This window comes from Grampus griseus, assembly GCF_964374135.1.
Source record: "Grampus griseus genome assembly, chromosome: 6".
Classification (NCBI taxonomy): domain Eukaryota; kingdom Metazoa; phylum Chordata; class Mammalia; order Artiodactyla; family Delphinidae; genus Grampus; species Grampus griseus.
In genome coordinates this window covers 89,273,432-89,294,052 of record NC_139000.1, presented here as the reverse complement: position 1 = coordinate 89,294,052, position 20,621 = coordinate 89,273,432, and the positions used below count along the sequence as shown (strand labels likewise).

The 20,621-nt window shown below is 45.5% G+C and overlaps 1 protein-coding gene across 2 annotated transcripts in view; it reads right to left on the bottom strand.

Annotated features, from left to right (window-relative positions):
* Positions 1-11,661: 11,661 nt before the first annotated feature.
* The window catches only part of BICD2 (BICD cargo adaptor 2), a gene marked incomplete at its 3' end in the record, with an annotated part of 53,794 nt that continues 44,834 nt past the window's right edge, over positions 11,662-20,621 (bottom strand). The window contains exons 3-8 of one of the 2 annotated variants that reach the window (XM_082656492.1): positions 19,980-20,132; positions 19,207-19,641; positions 17,559-18,566; positions 17,162-17,313; positions 15,631-15,841; positions 11,662-13,777 (exon numbers count right to left, since the gene is read on the bottom strand). In XM_082656492.1, the coding sequence (XP_082512618.1) occupies positions 13,772-13,777; positions 15,631-15,841; positions 17,162-17,313; positions 17,559-18,566; positions 19,207-19,641; positions 19,980-20,132 (1,965 nt within the window). Of the gene's footprint in view, positions 13,778-15,531; positions 15,842-17,161; positions 17,314-17,558; positions 18,567-19,206; positions 19,642-19,979; positions 20,133-20,621 lie in introns of those variants that run through there. The other variant, XM_082656491.1, reaches the window with a different exon arrangement.

The following is a 20,621-nucleotide window of genomic DNA, read 5'->3' as shown; positions in this document are numbered from 1 at the left end:
GACTGAGCTTACAAAGGCACCAGCAGCATAAATCAGTCAAAGTTGCAAAGCCACCAGACACGGTTGATTTCAGCCCCACTTCCATGTGTGGGCAACCATGGGCATGCTCCCAGAGCTCAGAGAGGTGGAGCTGTGCCTGCTGTGAGCACGCAGAAAATGAGACTGCTATGGTGGGGCCCTGCCCCTCCCTTCATGTGTCTCAACAATGGGGTTTCTATGGGGGATTTGGGCTTCATCCTGTGCACACCCCCAGTTATGGCCTGAGTCACACTCCAGCCCCTTCAGGCTGTCTCCATGCAGCCAACTCCAGTCTTTTCTCCAGGTTTGTCTGCTGAAGCCTGAGTTTCAGGAACCAGCCCCTGCATGCAACAGCAGATGCACGTCTCAGGCTGGGGCGTGCAGCCAGGTGGCCGGGACCATCTGTGCTGGTCTCTTTCTGTTCTGCCTGCCACAAGCCAGTTGCTGCACTCTCCTCTGAGCCTCTGAAGCTCTCTTTTTGTCCCAGCTGACCTCCCAGCAGGGGAAGGGTGTTCCCAGGGTGAGGGAATGTTTCCACTTTCACAGCTCCCTCCCAGGGGTGCAGGTCTCCTTCTGATTCCTTTTTTTTTTCTTTTGCTCTACCTGGTTATGTGGTGATCCTTCTTGCAGCTTTGGTTGTATGAGTTCTGCCAGCATCCAGTATTCTGCAAGAATTGTTCCACATGTAGATATATTTTTGATGCATTTATGGAAGGAGGTGAGCTCCATGTCCTTGTATTCCACCATCTTGCTCTCTCCCTATGCTTTTTATCTTTATAATTTCCTTCATTCTATTTGCGTTATGATAAATGTACTTTTTTGTTTTTGGCCATGCAGCTCATGGGATCTTAGTCACCCCGACCTGGTATTGAACGTCAGTGAAAGCGCAGAGTCCTAACCACTGGATCTCCAGGTAATTCTCTATACTTCTTTTTATACTTTCTTAACAACCTAAGCAATTGTTAGTTTGGCATACGTTTTTTTCTTTTTGACTTAAGTGTTTAAAGCATTTCCCTAAGCACTTCTTTAGCTGCATCTCCTATATTTTGATTTGTTGCATTTTTCTTTTCTTTCAGTTAGAAATATTTTTAAAATTTCCTTCTAATTTCTTCTTTGGACACAGAGTATTAAGAAGTGAGTTTTTTGATTTCCAAATATTCTGAGCTTTCTCATATTACTGTCAATTATGGACCTTTACTTTAATACTATTGTGTCAGAGAGCATACCTTGTATAATTTCTATCTTTTTCAACCTTATAACACTTGTTTTGTGTCTCAAAATATGGACTGTGCTGAAGAATGTTCCATGAATACTTGAAAAGAATATGTACTCTACAGTTGGGTGTTTTATAAGTGTCAGCTAGGGTCAAGTTGCTTGATAAGTGTTGTACAAATCTTCTTTATCCTTTCCAATTAGCTGCCTAGTTGTTCTTTCAATTACTGAAAGTGGTTTATTGTGGTAAGATACACATAACATTAAATATACTATCTTAACTATTTTTAATTGTACAATTCAGTGGTATTAAGTATATTGTTATGTACCACACCATCACCCACCTCCAGAACTCTTTTCATCTTGTAAAACTGAAACTCTATACCCATTAAACAAGAATTCTCCATCCTTCCCAACCCACAGCCTCCTGGCAACCACCATTCTATTTCTGTCTCTATGATTTTGATTCCTCTGAGTACCTCATAAGTGGAATCATACAGTGTTTGTCTTTTTATGATTGGCTTATTTCACTTAGTATAATGTCCTTAAGTTTCATCCATGTTGTAGCATGTCAGAATGTCCTTACCTTTAAGGCTGAATAGTATTCCATTGTACGCATACACCACATTTTGCATAACCATTCATCCATTAAGGGACATGAGTTGCTTCCACATTTTAGCTACTGCGAATATAACGTTGCTATGAACATTGGTGTACAAATATCTTCATAAGATATTGCTTTCAATTATTCTGAGTATACACACCCAGAAGTGAAATTTCTGGATCGTGTGGTATTTCCATTTTTAATTTTTTGAGTATCCACCGTACTGTTTTTCTCATTGACTACACCATTTTACATTCCCACCAACTGTGCACAAGGGTTCCAATTTCTCCACATCCTTATCAATACATTATTTTCCTTTTTTTTTTGATAGTAGGCATCATAATGGGTATGAGATGGTATCTCGCTGTAGTTTTGAGTTGCATTTTCCCAAGATTAATGATGTTGAGCATCTTTTTATCCCCAATTTTTAAAATGTGGTAAAATACACATAACCTAAAATTCACCATCTTAACCTTTTTTAAGTGTACAGTAGAAAGGCATTAAGTACATTCATGTTTTGCAACCATCAACACCATCCATCTCCAGAACTCTTTTCATCTCATAAAACTTAAACTTTGTACCCATTAAACAATAACTCCCTTTTGCCCCCTCCTCCCAACCCCTGGCAATACCATTCTACTTTCTATCTCTATGATTTTGATTACCCTAAGTACCTCATGTAAGCGGAATCATACAGTATTTTTATCGTTTTGTAACTGGCTTATTTTACTTAGTATAATGACTTCAAGATCCTCCTATGTTGTTGCATATATCCTTTTCTTTTTGTGTTTTTAGATCTCAATTGAGTTGTTCATAGACAGCATATAGTCAGATCATTTTAAAAATCCATTCTGCCAACATCTGTCTTTTGATTGGAGAGTTTAATCCATTTACACTTAATTACTTATTAAGTGTAATTAATGAGTAATTAAAGAGGGACTTCCTTCTGTCATTGCGGTTTTTTGTTTGCTTGTTTTTATGCCCTATAACCTTTTCGTCCTCATTTTCTGTGTTTTTGTCTTATTCTATGTTTAGTTGAGTTTTTGGTAGTAAAATCTTTAAATTTCATTCTAATTTCCTTTTGTGTATATTCTATAGATATTTTCTTTTAAGTTTACCAGAGGATCACATTTAACATCCTAAAGTTATACCATTCTAATCTGAATTTATACCATCTTAACTGCAATAACATAAAAAAAAAAAGCTTGCTCCTTTTACACCTCTATCCTCTCCCCTTTCCATTTTGTTTTCCAGCTTTATTGAGGTATAATTGACAAGTCAAATTGTATATATCTAAAGTGTACAATGCAATGATTTGATATACATACACATTGTAAAAAGATTACCATTAACACATCCATTACCTCACATAGTTGCCTTTTGTGCCTCTGTGTGTGTATGTGTGGTGAGAAAGCTTCAAATCTACTGCCTTAGCAAATTTTATATATACAATATTCCTAACTATAGTAATCTATACTATATGCTGATCCAATTATATACAGCTTTACATATTTAATTTGCACACTGTACATTAGATCCCCAGAATTTATTCATCTTATAAATGAAAGTTTGTACTCTTTGTCCAGTATCTCCCCATTTTCCCCAGCCCCAGCCCCTGGCAACGGCCATTCTACTCTGCTTCTATGAGACTTTTTTTTTTTTTTTTTAAGATTCCACATATGAATGACAGCACACAGTATTTATCTTTCTCTACCTGGCTTAGTTCACTTAGTATAATGCCTGCCAGGTTCATCCATGTCATTGCAAATGGCAGGCTTTCCTTCTTTTTACGGATCAATAATATTCCATTGTATGTATATACTACATTACCTTCATTCATCTGCCAAGGTACACTTAACTTGTTTCCATATCTTGGCTATTGTGAAAAATACTGTAATAAACACAGGACTGCAAATCTCTATGTGATACTGATTTTGTTTCCCTTGGATAAAAGCCCAGAAGAGAGATTACTGGATCATACGGCAGTTTTGTTTTTAATTTTATGGAATTTTCGTACCATTTCCCTTAATGGCTGTACCAATTTACATTCCTATAACAGTGTACAAAGGTTTCCTTTTTTCTACATCCTCAACAACACTTGTTATCTGTTGTCTTTTTATAATAGCCATCCTAATGGGTGTGAAGTGATATCTCATTGTGGTTTTGATTTGAATTTCCCTAATGACTAGTGATGTTGAGCAACTTTTTATGTACCTAATGGCATACCTATGTCTTCCTTGGAAAAGTGTCTATTCAGGTCCTTTGCCCACTTTTTAATCAGGTTACTTTTTTTCCCCATTGAATTCCCTACATATTTTGAATATTACTCCTTGTCAGACATAGTTTGCAAATATTTTCTCCCATTATGTAGGTTGCCTTTTTATTTTGTTGACCGTTTCCTTTGCTGTGAAGAAGCTTTTTCGTTTAATGTAATCCCACTTGTTTTTGTTGTCTGTTCTTTTGGTGTCATATCCAAGAAATGACTGCCAAGATGAATGTCAAGGAGCTTTTTTTATGGTTTTATGGTTTCAGGACTTACTTACATTTAAGTCTTTAATCGCTCTCAAGTTGATTTTTTCAAATAATGAAAGATATGTGTCCTGTTTCATCCTTTTGTAGTAAGTATCCAGTTTTCCCAACACCATTTATTGAAGAGACTATCATTTCCCCATTGTGTGTTCGTGGCGCCCTTGTTGAAGGTTAGTTGACGATATATGTGTGGGTTTATGGACTTTCTAATGGAACAGAGTTCTCTGGTCAGTGTGTCTTTTTATGACAGTATCATATTGTTTGTTTTTGGCTGTACCATGTGGTAGGCGGGATCTTAGTTCCCTGACCAGGGATTGAACCTGTGCCCCACCACAGTGGAAGCATGGAGTCTTAACCACTGAACGGCCAGGGAAGTCCCAGTATGATATTATTTTATTATATCTTTGTAATTAGGAAGTGTTAGTCCTCCAGCTTTGTTCTTCTTTCTCAAAAATGCTTTGGGTACACGAAGTCTATTGTGGTTCAATACAAATTTTAGGATTTTTTTTTCAGTGAAAATTAGAATTTTCATAAGATTTCACTGAATCTATAGGTTGCTTTGGGCAGTATGGATACTTTAAGAATAATTATTGCAATCATAAACACAGGATTTTCCTTCCATTTGTTTGTGCCTTCTTCAACTTCTTTCATCAGTGATTTATAATTTTCAGTGTACAGGTCTTTCACCTCCTTGGTAAAATTTATTCCTAAGTATTTATTATTTTTGATGCTATTGTAAATGGGACTGTTTTCTCAATTTCCTTTTCAGATTATTCATTGTTAGTGTATAGAAACAAAACTGATTTTTGTGTATTGACTTTGTATTCTACTTTGCTGAATTCATTTATTAATTATAACAGTATTTTCTGTGCAAACGTTTCAGTTTTTTTACATATGAGATTATATCATCTGCAAACAGACAAAATTTTAATCCATCCTTTCCAATTTGGATGACTTTTGTTTTATTTTTTCCTTGCCTAATTACTCTGGCTAGAACTTCCAATTCTGTAGAATAGAAGTGGTGAAAGTAGGCATCCTTGCCTTGTTCCTGCTCTTAGAGGAAAAGCTTTCAAGTCTTACACCACTGAGTAGGATATTTGCTGTCGCTTTTTCATATATGGCTTTTATTATGGTGAGGTAGTTTCCTCCTGTTCCTAGTTGGCTATTTTTATTGTGAAAGGATACTGAATTTTGTCAAATGCCTTTTCTGCCTCTATATTTTTTATTTATTTTTTGGCCATGCTGTGCAGCATGTGGGATCTTAGTTCCCTAACCAGGGATTGAACCCACGTCCCCTGCAGTGGAAGCGCAGAGTCTTAACCACTGAACTGCCAGGGAAGTCCCTTTTTCTGCCTCAGTTGAGATGATCATGTGTTTTCCTTCATTCTGTTAATGTTGTATATTACATTTATTATGTAAGTTGAACTGTTCTTGCATCCCAGGGATAAATCCCAATTCAACTTGATGAACTTTTAATGTGCTGTTGAATCTGGTTTGCTAGGACTTTGTTGAGGATTTTTGCATCTACGTTCATCAGAGGTATTGGCTTGTAATTTTCTTTTATAGCGTCCCTGTTGGGCTTTGGTATCAGTGTAATGCTGGCTTTATAGAATGAATTAGGGAGTGTTCCCTTCTCTTCAATTTTTTGAAAGAGCTTGAGACAGATTGGTATTAATTCTTGACAGGTTTGGTAGAATTCACCAGTGAAACCTTAGGTACAGAACTTTTCTTTGTTGGGGTGTTTTTCATTATGATTCAATCTCCTTGTTACTGGTTTGTTCAGATTTTATATTTCTTCACAATTCAGTCTTGGTAGGTTGTGTTTCTAGAAATTTATATCTGTCTTCTAGGCTATCCAATTTGTTGGCATATAATTGTTCATAGTAGTATTTTATGATTCTTGTATTTCTGTATCAGTTGTAATGCCTCCTTTTTCATTCCTGACTTTGTTTGCATCTTCTTTTTAAAGTAAGTTTGCTAAAGGTTTGTCAATTTTATTTTTTCAAAAAACAGCTCTTGTTTTGTTCACCTTTTCTATTGTTTTCTAATCTCCATTTCATTTATTTTTACTCTTATAATTGCTACTTCCTTCCTCCTGTTAATGCTGGGCTTTTTCTTTTTCTAGTTCCTTGACATGTAAGGTTAGGTTATTTTTTAAAAATATTTATTTATTGGGGCTTCCCTGGTGGCACAGTGGTTGAGAGTCCGCCTGCCGATGCTAGGGAACACAGGTTCATGCCCTGGTGCGGGAAGATCCCACATGCCGTGGAGCGGCTGGGCCCGTGAGCCATGTCCGCTGAGCCTGCACATCCGGAGCCTGTGCTCCGCAACGGGAGAGGCCACAACAGTGAGAGGCCCGTGTACAGCAAAAAAAATTATTTATTTATTTAGGCTGCACTGGGTTTTAGTTGCAGCATGTAGACTTCTTAGTTACAGCATGCATGCAGGATCTAGTTCCCCGACCAGGGATCCAACCCGGGCCCCCTGCATTGGGAGCACAGAGTCTGACCCACTAGACCACCAGGGAAGTCCTAGGTTGTTTATTTAATGTACACACTTATCACTACAAACTTCCTACTCAGAACTGCTTTTTCTGCATCCCATAAGTTTGGTATGTTTTTTTCCCATTTGTTTCAAGACACTTTTTGATGTTCCTTCTGATTTCTTCTTTGATCCACTGGTTGTACAGGTGTGTGTTAACTTCCCTTTTTGTGTGTGTGAAATTTCCTGTCAATCATTTCCAGTTTCATGCCATTAGGGTCAGAAATGATACTTGTTATGATTTCAGTTTTCCTAAATTTGTTAAGATCTTATGTTTTGTAACCTAATGTATGATAGAATGTTCCATGTGTGTTTAAGAACAACGTATATCTTCTGTTGTTGGATGGAATGTTTCGTATATATCTGTTAGGTCCATTTGATCTAAAATGCAGTTCAAGTCCAATGTTTCCTTACTGATTTCCTGTCTGGATGCTCTACTGTTGAAAGTGGGATATTAAAGTCTATTATTATTGCATTGCTATCTATTTCTACCTTCACATGTTAATATTTGCTTTATATATTCAGATGCTGCAATGTTGGGTGCATACCTATTTACAATTGTTATATCTTCTTAATGACCCCTTTATCATTATTTCATTATTTATGACCTTGTCTCTTGTCACATTTTTTTACTTAAAGTCTATATTGTCTGCCAGAAGTATATCTACCCCTGCTCTCTTTTGGTTTCCATTTGCGTAGAATATCTTTTTCCATACCTTTGCCTTCAGTCTACAACTGTCATTAAAGCTGGACTGATTACAGGCAGGATCTTGTAGGGTGTTGGGTCTTTTTTTTTTTTTCCTTCAATTTTAACCCAGTCAGCCTCTCTGTATCTTTTGATTAAAAAACTTAATCCATTTACACTTAGTAATTGTTAATAGGTAAGGACTTACTATTTCCATGTTGCTAAATGTTTTCTGACTGCTTTGTAATTCCTGTGTTCCTTTCTTCCTATTTTCATTTGTGATTTGATAATGTCTGTAATGTTGTGCTTTGATTCCTTTCTCTTTATCTTTTGTGTTTCTACTATAGGTTTTTGCTTTGTGGTTTCCATGAGGCTTACATAAAACAGTTATTTTTAATTGACAATTTAACTTTGATCACACATAAAAACTGTACTGCTTTACACCCCCATTTTATGTTTTTGATATCACAATTTACATATTTTTATATTGTGTACCATTAACAAATTATTGTGGCTAAATTTTGTCTTTTAGCTTTTATACTAGAGTTAAGTGATTTACACACTACCATTACAGTATTAAGGTATTCTGAAATTTTTTTGAATTTATTTTTATTGAAGTATAGCTGACCTACAATACCATGTTAGTTTCAGGTTTATAGCAAAGTGATTAGAATACACACACACACACACACACTCCCCTATCCCTTTTGTAACCATAAGCTTGTTTTCTGTCTGTTTCTGTTTTGTAAATAAGCTTATTTATACTAATTTTTAGATTCCACATATAAGTGATATCATACTTGTCTTTATCTGACTTACTTTACTTAGTATGATAATCTCTAGGTCCATCCATGTTGCTGCAAATGGCATTATTTCATTCTTTTTTATAGTGAGTAATAGTCCATTGCATATATATATACACCACATCTTCTTTATCCATTCATCTGTTGATGAACACTTAGGCTGCTTCCATGTCTTGGCTACTGTAGTCCTGCTATGAACACTGGGATGCATGTATCTTTTCAAATTAAGAGTTTTGTCTTTTCCAGATATAAGCCCAGGAGTGGGATTGCTGGATCATATGGTAACTCTATATTTAGTTTTTTAAGGAACCTCCAAACTGTTTTCTATAGTGGCTGCACCAATTTACATTCTCATCAACAGTGTAAGAGTATTCCCTTTTATTTTATCCAAAATGAAACGTTTATGTTTTTTGCAAATAGCTTCTTTCCAGAAGACAGCCGTCTTCTCATTCTCTTGACAATGTCTTTTGCAGAGGAGAAGTTTTTAATTGCAATGAAGCCTAGCTTATCAATTATTTCTTTCATGGATCATGCCTTTGGTGTTGTATCTAAAAAGCCAAACCCAAGGTCATCTAGATTTTCTCCTATGTTATCTTCTAGAAGTTTTACAATTTTGAGTTTTATGTATAAGTCTTCAATCCATTTTAGTTAATTTTTTTTTTTTTTTTGGTACGCGGGCCTCTCACTGCTGTGGCCTCTCCCGTTGCGGAGCACAGGCTCCGGACGCGCAGGCTCAGCGGCCATGGCTCACGGGCCCAGCCGCTCCACGGCATGTGGGATCTTCCCAGACCGGGGCATGAACCCGCGTCCCCTGCATCGGCAGGTGGACTCTCAACCACTGCGCCACCAGGGAAGCCCCATTTTAGTTAATTTTTGTGAAGCGTTTATGGTCTGAGTCTAGATTAACTTTTTGCCTGTGGATGTCCAGGTGTTCCAGTACCATTCTTTAATCTGTTCCATCGATCTATTTGTCTATTCTTTTGTATTCTGTAATTTGTGTTATCACTGTATTTGGGGGCTCGGTTGTCTGTTGCATATGTTTATAATTGTTATATCTTATTGGTGAATTGACTTTTTTATCATTATATAATGCTCCTCTTGGTCTCTTGTAACAATTTTTGTCTTAATTAGTCTATTCTAATATTAGTAGAATCACTCCTGTTCTCTTTTGGATACTGTTTGCATGGAATAACTTTTCCCATCATTTTACAGTCAATTGATTTATGTCTTTGAACCAAAAGTGAGACAACCATAGTTCGATGATGGTGTGAGAAATCAAATGTAGTTTGGTAAGCAAATCTATTATAGGTCTGGGTCTCTACTGTATGCTTCCATTTATATAAAGTACAGAAAATGGCACAAGTGGCCTGAACTGACAGACTCAGGGAGTTATCCCTGAAAGGGAGTGGGTGCAGAAAGCACGAGGGCTTTGGGGGACTGCCTGCCTTCATTTGCTTTCTCATCTGGATGGTGGCTGCAGAGTGTGTCCATTTTGCAAATATACAGCCACTGGACACTTGCCTGCACTCCTATGTATGTGTGCTATACTTCACAAACACTTTAGGGTAAATAAAACAAATCTTGATTCCTTAAGAGATGAAAATGGATCCTGGTGTGTGTGGGTGTGACCACTGATTCCTATTGTTCTCATGGAGGCCCACGAGGGGGTGTGCTCATACTATCCAGGCAGGGAGGTCTTTTCTGTGGGTAAGGTACTGTGGCACTGCCATTTGCTTAGGAGGAGGAGCTGTGTGTGTGGGTGGGTGGGGGGGTGGCGGGGAGGAGGGAGCCTCCGCTCCAGGGACCTAGGCTTACCAAGGCAAGTTCATGGATGACTGAGGTGAACTCACAAGAGCCAGTGTGCTTTCCCACAAGAAATCTGACAAAATGATAACACATCGCTCTTCCAGCTCTGTTTGGGCACACATGAAAGATGAGCACAGAGGCGAACCTGATGGCATCTGATCCCTGCCAAAATTCCACACCAGTGTGATGTCAGACTGAAGGCATATCTGTTTTTCCAGGAGGCTCCCAAAGGCAGGAGGCAGTGTCTCCAAGCTGGCGCTGTTGTTTCCAGCTCTGGTAACCTGCTTGGGTGTGTGGGGGTGAAAATCACTGCAGGGAGATGGAGGAGGTGGCAGGAATGGGGACATTCCCTCTCGGAAAGGAAGACCAAGTGGAAAGCCTTTCAGCTCCAACTGCCCCCTCCCACAGGCTCCCCAGGACCCCACCCACTCAGGAGCCTGCCACTCCTGAAGAAGCACATGTTCAAGGACCTGAAGCACACTGAGGGGTAGGGAAGGCCTCAGCATATGCGCTTGTGCAAATCAAACACCCCAAAAAGCAGGACTGGGCCGAGGACCGGGTGGTATCCCCACCTGAAAAAGAGCCTGCCCTGCTCAGCTCACTGCCAATGCCCCCTCCTCCTGGGGGTCTCCTCCAGATCTGTCGCAGGCTCTCTTCCCAACCTCTTCCAGGGAACTGCTGGGATGACAGGACAGTAGGGAAAGAAGACTCCTTCTAGCTCCTGAGTTACAAAAACAATTCTCTTTGGAAAGAAAGGTTCAAACTGAACATGGGTCCATGCTACTAAAGTGGGATGGGTGGGGATTGTCAGAAGGAGGGGGCCTCTCAGTGACCATGAAGCCAAGGGAGACTCCGGGTGGAGAGGAGATGCCAGGGTAGCAGGATCCTGACCTCAGACAGCCTCCCCAAGGGAAGCCCTGAGATTTGGGTGAAATCACTCAGGCCTGACTGAGACCATCAGAAGGAGAGGTGGCAAACTGTCCCTAAGACTTCCTATTCCCTCAGACATGATTTGTACCCTATGCTCACACTCACAAGCAATCACTGGGACGGGCTCAGCGTGCCTTGAACACATTCCTGCAGGTGAACATGGTTTTGTGTTGACAAACAAGTAACTCTTGTTGCCTGCACCTATTCATTCCTGGGCACAACGAGCAAGAGTTTGGAGGGCAAAGGATCCCTCGTCATGCAAATCTCTTTGCTTCCTAGTCAGTACAATGCAAAGGCAATGTGCTCTCACTGCCACGCTGCTGGGTGCTCATGACACCTGACGCCCGTCACGGGAGGCACCCCTTGTCTCCCCTTCCCCCCACGCCTCCTGAGATGGGCTTCAGGTTGCTTCCAGTTTCCACCACCAGGGTTAACGACAGGCTGGTTTTCTTGTTTTAGGTGCTGGAATTATAGTGCATTGCTGGACCCACAGTCATCTGGAGCAGGGGGTCGGAGCAACCACAGAGAACAAGTTTTGTGCTTTGTCTTTTTATTATTCTTTATTTACTGGTCCTACCAACGTGACCCTTTACCCAGGCCCACTGTTCCTATGTGCACTGGCTTTACAGATATTTGCACCATATGTCTGTGTCCCAAGTTGTGACTGATTTCTCCTTCCTATTCCTTTTCCATGCAGTGCCTCATTTTCTCAGAATCTGAAGGCATTTTTGTTTGTTTGGGTCTGTGTAAAGGTTCCTTGGCAGGAGAACATGCATATGATCTTAAAATAAAGACATTCTGACACTAAGGTAATGCACAGAAAAAATACAGTACACAGACATCATTGCAAATAAATACCCCGTACAGATGAAGTTTTTGTAAATGTAACATTATTTCTTATGAATCAACACTGTAAGAGAAGGTAAAAATAGGGGTCCCTACAACTAGGAATAAAAATGCTTATTCCAGGAAACAGAATTCTTCTATTCTTGCTACTTATATTATTATAATTTGTCCTGTATTTTGGAGGAGAGAGGACACTTTTTCTTCCTCCTCCTTGAGTACCAATTTGACCACTTGCACAACCTCACTCAGCAAATCAGGACAGGACATAGATCTGGTTTGCTAAGGAGCTTTAGTGACTTCTGTTTCCTGAAATTAACAGTGATTAGTTACACCAAGCAAGAGAATATATAATGTCTCTCTCTCACATTTGCAAAGAATACTATGGCTAGCCCTCACCCCAATGCACGAGGCCGACGGTGCCGGCTCCCCTGCCACCCGCCCCACTCTTCACAAACGTGGCGTGTTGTTCACATAGCTTGCTTAGCTTGTCCCATAAAGTCCATTTGGTTCCCAAAGCACACTCAAGGTTTGTGTTCACTTTCGTTTTCTCAGCCCCTGAATTTGCAAGGATCTGCACAGTAAAGAATCACTGACTAACAGAATTTTGCACAATTGCTGTTTTCTTTCCCTCAATGAAGATGCCCAGGGTCAGGTTAGAAGGTGTGCACCTGTTCACACTGATTGGTCCACACTGGCCTTCAACATTCCCAACTAGCTCTTCACTGTCCATTTTAGAGAATAAACTACGCTGGAACACCTCCCTAAACTGATGAAGGCACTACTGGCAATGATTACTAACAAAAAGGCGTTGAAATATAACACCCTAAAAATCGACGACTGTAGAATTTTCTAAGTGTACCACAATTTGGCACAACAACCGGAGTAACAAAACAATTCCAATTTGGAATTTCACTGGTACAGTTGTATAAAATTCTGTTAATCAGTCATGCTTCACAATGTCCTAAAACCCAGAAAATTCTGGAATTTGTAGGTAATACTACTCATTCAATAATTTATCTTTTTGTTTTCAAGTGCCTTTTACTGTTTAACCAGAGCAAAGGTCAAGTTTTCTTCTTGTTACATTGAACTATTCCTAAGAATAATAATAATACAATATGAAAGACCCCAGAATCCGAATACCCTGGATTTCTTAATGAACAATGGCATTTAAAATCTGTAATTTCAAACACGAACCACAATGCCGTATAATTAAAAGGCTGCTGAACCACAGCATGGATACATTTAGCCGGGCTCCTTACCAAGTTGAAGCCTTCACCTAAACAGTCTAGAGCTACACGCTAGGAGGACACACCTGTGCCATGTGCTGATAACAGATCAACACACCGTTGGGAGCTACAGGACCACGAGACAGACTACGGCATCTGAGACCATCTCTACGCCAGGGATGAAGGAAGCAAATATAATATCAAAATATCAAAAGTGCACAGGTGGATTGGGTAAAAAAGGAGTATCTGTAATAGGGAGACCCCAGTGGTGAGTGTTTCTAGAGGGTTCCTAAGCAAGCCTGGTGGTCGCTGTCCAAGCAGGTTCTTCAGTGCCTGTACAAAGGCCTTTCCAAGCAGCAGCTGCCGGCATTCTCAACATTAAAGCTTTTATTTCCTCTGCCATTAAAAACTTGGGGAATGCTATTTTGAAAAGAATTGCAGTAGCATATCCAAAAACGTTTCTAAGTGGACTTTTAGGCTGCCCTTCCTTCCTCTGCGTGGGCCCATGGGAGAGGAGGGGAGGGGGCTGCAGTGTGACAGGGCCGGCGGCCGAGTCCTCCCAGCAGCTACTCTACAGCTGAAAATGGGAGAAAACAAGACAACGTTAGAACCGGTCACCCGTCAGACAACTAAAGCTCTCACCGAGCTGTGAGGGCATGGGTGTGTTAGTTGGCAGCAGAGAAGACCTGCATATGTTAGGGGGCGCCGCTGGCCCCGAGTACCTCATGAAGACCCTTTACTTTACAAGTATGGAGAGAAGCTGTGTGCCAGGCTTGGCAAGGAGGCAGAAGCAGTATGCGGCACCAGCAGGCAGCCACGCCCCTGGAAGTCCTGCTTGCAGAGGGGAGATGGCCTGACATCTTCTCAAGTGGGAGGGGAATCCAAGATCTGACATCCCATCTGCAAAACAGCCTGGAGCTGGGTATAGGCACACAGAAGGGACAGGTATGGTCCATCCTGTGTATCTTCACTCCGCAGTTTGCCAAATCCAAGTTGGTCTGGGTAGCACCTGGCATCTGGTGGGAATTGAGACATGCTTGGGAATTAAGGGAAAGAGTGGAATGAGGGCAGATACCAGTGTGCAGGGACAATGAAAATTCCCCCTCTGGGCCCCAGAGAGAGGAGGCAAAGAGCTATTCAGGAAGACTGCACCTTCATGACTGGTGGGCCCAAGGATGACATGGAGAGAAACACTGAGAGAAGTTCGGCTGCCAAAGCTCTTGGTGTGGGTGCAGCTTCTGAGCATGGGGGAGTACTATGGCTGCCTTTCCTGCCTGTCACCACCTCTGGAATTGCACTGATGATCAAGAACCATATTCCTCCTACTGTGAATCCTGAAACTAGCCCTGGGTCCATTCAAGGTTCCCTTCCTACACCAGGCTGGGCTTCAGTTAATAGGTGTGGAACCCAGTCCCTCATTTCAGCCTGGCCCGCTGGTAACTCAAGCTCAGGTTGGGGGTTTCCACAGCCCTGTTTCTTGTAGTCTGAAGCCCCCTGAGAGGAAGGCCTGATAATGGGCAGAGAGTGAAAAAATCCAACTGGAAGCTGGGGACACTCTAAGTACAAAAGGATGGGCTTCCTGTGAGGACAGAGGTCTGGCCAGGCACTTGGGAAGTTTTTCTCATTAGAAAAAACCCAAGCCTTTGGCCTGCCGATTTGTCACCTTGCAGGCCACCGGACAAGCGTACAAATCTCAGAAAGAGAAGCTGAGGCTGCTGAGCTCTGGTCTGGGGTGTGGTTAGGTACGCCTGGGCTGGAGGACATGGGACACAGGGCTGCTCTTCCTCTGGGTTTAGGGGAAGGAATTCTGTAATTCTGTCCCAAATATAAACTGTAACGAGATGCCGCGCAAACTACAAAATAATTGTCTCCGTAATCTGTACCAAGCACAGAGTGTCCTCCGAGGCCGCACCTGGGATTCAGGCTGGAACCTCTAACACTGGTTTCTGGGTGCCGGGGCAGTACAACTGCATTAGACACATGCAGGGAACATGCAAGTTTCAATGCAAGTTCTGCCCCTCCCCGTGAGAGCCAATGGCACGCGGGCCCTGGGAAGCCACATTTTTGTGAGGACAGATGGCTCCAACCCCACCTTGACCACCCCTCCAAGAGAGCAGCTGCTGTGAAGGGTGGTCCCGAGGGGTGAGAAACAGACACAAAGCTTGCAGTGTCCAGGTGGAGAAGCAGGCTGCCTCTGCTAACTTCTTCCCTCTGTGCATTAGTCACAGTTAAGACCAGCCTAGCACCATGGTCCCGCTGCTGCCAGGTTAGTTGAGGTGAAGCGGACAGGTGATATGCGGCAGGTTAGCTGCAGCGTGTACCCTTGCGGCCCTAATCGCAGTAAACGTTATATTTCTCGCCACAGAGCACCTGGGCAGCAAGCCCAGCACCCTCAGCCCTGTCACTAGCGCAGGCGCAGGTGTGACTTACGCTCGGGGTACCAGGCTTGGTCTTGGGGGTGGCCTTGGCGCGGCTTCGCCGGGTCTGCTCATGGTCCAGCTCAAGCAGCTCCAGCCGCTGGGTCAGCGCCAGCTTCTGCTGGATGGCCATGCGCAGCAGCGAGTTGAGTGTCTTCTTCTCGTCCTCAGCAGCTGCCAGCTGCCGCTGCATCTCATCCAACTGTGTGATGTACTCGTCACACCTGCGGGGACGCAAGAGGCAAGAGCGTGGCTGAAGGACCTGGGAGAGCCAGCGGCGTGTGTGATCATGGCTCCCGTACTGAGGGCTCCAGAAGGTGAGCAGACCCCATCTGCTCACTGGGCTAGAAACGAAGAGGATGTGCCCCTCTGAGGTTTGGCTTTCTCTGGGAGGGGCTCTCTGAAGCCAGTTTTCACTAAAGGAGGTGGTGGCTGCCCTTCAAGGCCTCCAGGTGGCTCAGGGGCAGCGGGCTGGAGGTGTGATATCACTTGGCTCTCAGGATGTGGGGATAAACCCAAGGGCAGGAATTGGCTTGCTCCCGGAATAGCCCAGGCACACAGTAGGTGCTTAGTAAGTCTAGAACAAATGGCTAACCAGAGCCTGGGAAAAGCACATGTGGATGTCATAAACAGCCCTATTTTAGTATCTGCTGAGCTGTGGCACATGCTCCCCACCTAGGTAAGGAGCTGGGAGAGAAATGCCCATCCTGGGCCTGTCCCTGAGGGAGGGAGTGCGGCCTGGGTGAAGGGGATGGTGGGCACACCCACCCTACACCCCCATCCACCAAGGCCAAGGACCATCAGCAAGTTTTAACCCTTGCCCCGAGGTTTGCAATCTTGGCACCATCTGACAAGTCAGGCTTTTAAATAAAACAAGTTGAGGAAGCAAGGGTCAACATACTATGTGCTGAGGACTAACTGAGATCTTTCCCAAGCACTTTGCCCAGGAGGAAAGAAAGCTTCCAGAGAGGCCTGGAAGCTTCTTTCTTTGTCTTTGCCCCCTCCTCCCACATCGCTGAAATGCAGGGAGTGCCCAGCACCCTGGCACAAGGCAAAGTAGGCCCTGAGCTCAGTTTCAACGCTGTTTAACCCAGAGCCTCAGCCTCCCAACCCTGACTGACACTGGCCAGCACCATGCCTCTCTGAATAGGGAAACACCCAGAAGCAGGCCCCAAAAGCAGCCTCCAGCTCTGCACCTGCCCGGCTTCCTGACCACAGGACTGGCCTAAAGAAAGACGCCGCCTGCCACCCCCACAAACTCTTAACTGGTAGGGTCAGAGGGGCAGCACTGGGACCCCGCCCCTGCTGGGAGGGAAACCTTCCTTCTAAATACATGAACTTCCCACCAAGTTCTGGGGGCAAACTCATTTGTTATCACTGGCTTGCCCACTTGCCTGTTTCTCCTTCGAAGCTCATGCCTCCAGCCTGGCCATAAGGACCCACTCTTTCAGCTTTCTGCTTCCAACTTTCTCATCTTAGGCGTAAAGTGGAGACAAAACTGGGCCCCTGGGCTGCTGAGCAGCGAAAGGAGCAGTGAGCGTTACCTGGTGGCGAACATGGCACGCAGTGAGGAGAAGGTGGCCGCGTCCTCCTTGAGGGCCTTGAGCTCGTTGCGCAGCTTCATCATGGTCTCGGTCACCATGGCCTTCTCGTTCTCGTACTTGCTCTTTAGGTTGGCGAGGGCCACCTCTGCTGTCTAGGGGGTCAGAGATGCAAAAGACGGGCAGGTGAGGGGCGCCAGGAGAGGTCTGCTGCCTCAGTGCCACAGACCAAGGCCCCAGCCAGCCCTCTCAAAGGCCTCAGCCCCTCCCCGCAGCACTGAGGTGAGGTTTTCTCACATCTTTCCTTCAGTAGCAGGAACAGCACGGACAGGAGGCCAGGGAGGGTGAGAAACCCCCCGCCCACGTGCCCGCCCCTGATGGACCCGAGCGCCGTGCACACCTGCTTGTTGGCCTTGAGCACCGTGCGCAGCGTGGTGATCTGCTCCCGCTTGGTGCTGAGCAGCGACTTCAGCTTCAGGATCTCCTCCATGAGTGCCTCCCGGTCCTTGTCCGCAGCTGGGCCCAGCTCCTGTGAAGCCAGGCGCTGCCGCGACAGCTCTGTGGTGCGGTCCACAGCTGCCTGCAGGTGCCTGATCTGGTCACGGATAATGGCGATCAGGTTGTAGATGTTCATGGGCTCCCGGCGTGGGTCACTCAGGGGCGAGGGCAGTGAGGAGCCAGGTGAGGGGCTGCTGTCCCTGGCCCTACCCTCTGAGGCAGGCGGCCCCTTGGGCAGGACAGGTGAGCGACGCCCACGGGTCTCAGGGCTGCAGCTGCCGGCGCCAGCCGGGCCCTCTCGGTAGTAGTCCAGCACCACACGGGTGGGCGTCTCGTTGTTGCACATGCACACGTGGTGGTAGAGGTTGGCCAGCTCCTCACTGAAGGTCACCAGCTCGTCCTGGGCCACGCTCAGGCTGCCTTGTGTCTCGCCTGCGACGTCGCTCACCTTCTTGAGCTCCATCTGCAGCCGGGACAGGAGCTCGCGGTCCTGGCGGCTGGCCTTCTCCAACAGGGAGACCTTCTCAGTGAGCGCCTGGCTTTCGGCCTCATGCTGGCCCTTCTCCTCGGTGTGCTGGGCCTCGCTGGCCTCGTGTGCACTGCGCAGCGCCTTCAGCTGCTCCCGAAGCTCACCAGCCTCTGCCAGGGCCACACGGTACTTGCAGGCCAGGATCTCAGGCCCATTGATGTCCACCTCATAGTAGTCACCATCCTCATGGCTGTCTCGCTCCTTCTCACTGTCCAGGGCTGTCCGCCGCTCCTTGCTGGCCTGCAGGCGCCGCAGAGCACTCAGGTTCTCTGTGAGGCGGCTCACCTCCTCGTGCTGCTCCGACAGGGCCCCTCGGGCCTGCTCCAGCTGCTTCTGTGTGTCCTGCAGCGTTGCCAGCAGGCCCACCTTCTCCCGCTCCATCTGCGAAGGCACAGAAAAGGCCCGTCAACAGCCCACAGGAGTACTTGCGCTCAGAAGACCCCTGGACAGTCCCAGGAGTGACCCCATCCATGCCATGACCATCACCCTGCTAGCCTCTCTGTGATAAATTCGGGTGGAGGTGTCATGTGTGGGGCGCTATGATGGCTCTTCCCCCTGCCCAGATGCTTGCGGGGCTTGGTGAGTCCCTCCTCAGAGACATGCAGTGAACCAAGGGGCTGTGGTGCAGACCCTGGGATTCTGTTCAGTCGGGGCAGGAAACCCTGACGTGACGTGTCTACAGGACACAGCATGGGAAACTACACACAGGGACCTCAGAGCGACATAAGAAAACCTCTGGTGGTGCCCAAACTTGTAACCAGAAACCTAATTCTCTGGGCACCTTCCACCTATAATGCTGCAATTCCACTTAGGTTAACAATACAGAATTACCTATGTAAAAGAAACGTAAGTAAAAGAAGGTGCATAGCATTGACAAAGTGTCAGGAAAGCGCTGTCCTGGTGACGAGCAGGTCTGGCCAACACCATGGGGGACAGGAGTGGAGGTGGGAATGGTGCACGTGGGCCCAAGGCCCGGGGCTGTGACAAGACCTGGGTGGGGTGGGGCTACCCACCCGCTCACCTGCATTAGCTGCTGCTTAAGCTTCTGGATCTCAGAGATGTTGAGCTCACTGAGGAGGTCAGAAACGAGGCTGGGTGAAGGTGGAGCAAGGCCGTCCTTGGTGGGCGTGGAGGTCTTGTTGTCCAGCGGCAGCTTGGCCAGGCCACCGTGCTCAAAGCCATTGGCCAGGGCTTCGGCGTCATCACCGAGCTTAAGGCCGTCCAGGGAGACGTGCAGGTGGCTGGTGTAGAGGGAGTCATTGATGCTCATGTAGTGCGACAGCTCCTTGCGCAGACTGTTCTTCTGCTCCCGCTCTGTCTTCAGCGTCTCCAGCGCCTCCTCCAGCTGCCGCTCCGAGATCTCCTTGAGCCGAATGGCGTCCTCCAGCTGGCTGTTGAGATATTCGGTCTCCTCCTCCAGACGCTTGATCTCATGCTTGAGACCCTCAAACTCCACCTGTGAAAGAGGTCAACACTCTTCTATGCCTGAGGAATGGGGAAGAAGCACCATTGTGCTGACTACACAGCTGGGAAGACACGGATGCTTAGAGAGTTACAGGCATGAGGTGCACACAGGAAATGGTCAGCCCACACCTGGGACACACGTGCACGTGGTATGAACAGTGCAGAAGCATGAGACTTGCTCATCACCAGAGATGCCACGGAAATCAGAACACATCCACACTGCCAATTTGTCAGGTGACTTAAAGTGTTGCCAAGTGAAAGTGAGGGTTAGGCCAGGGCCGTGGCCCAGAGCCAACCTACCTGTCCCACCTGCCCAGCCCAGATACTTGCCTGGTTCTGCCTGAGCACAGACACCTGCTTTTGCAGACTGATGTTCTCCTCCTCCAACTCCGAGTAGTCCTGCAGCAGGCGGGCCTCCCGGAACTTGTACTCCTTGATGTCATCCCGCAGGCGGCCACGCTGAATCTCTACATTTTGGTTGATCTGCCAGGAGGAAGGCAGGTGTGAGCAGCCTGCCCTAGCTGGTCTCACCACCCCTTGGGCAGAAGGAGCTCAGTGCAGCCAGGCCCACCATAGTGGTCATACAGCTGGGACTTGGAATCCCAGGCCTGCTCTGGTGCCCGATGTGGCCACCTGGCGAGGAGCTGGGGCCCTGGGCTGTGAGGTATTGCAGTGAACAATGCAGGATCTCAGCCTGCTCTGACCCTTGGTTTCTTCATCTGTAAAATGGGGTTCAGAGTAGTTCCTCGGTCACATGCTGCTGGTAGCATGTACAATGGTGCAGTGCTGTGGAAACAGTCTGCAGCTACTCGAACAGTTCAGCACAGAGTTAACATCTGACCCATCAATGCCCCTCCTCGGCATGCACTCGAGAGAAAGGAAAACACACGTTCATCAAAATCTTGTGCACAAATGTTCAGACACTATTCACAATAGCAAAGGTGGAAACAACTCAAATGTCCCCCAACTGAT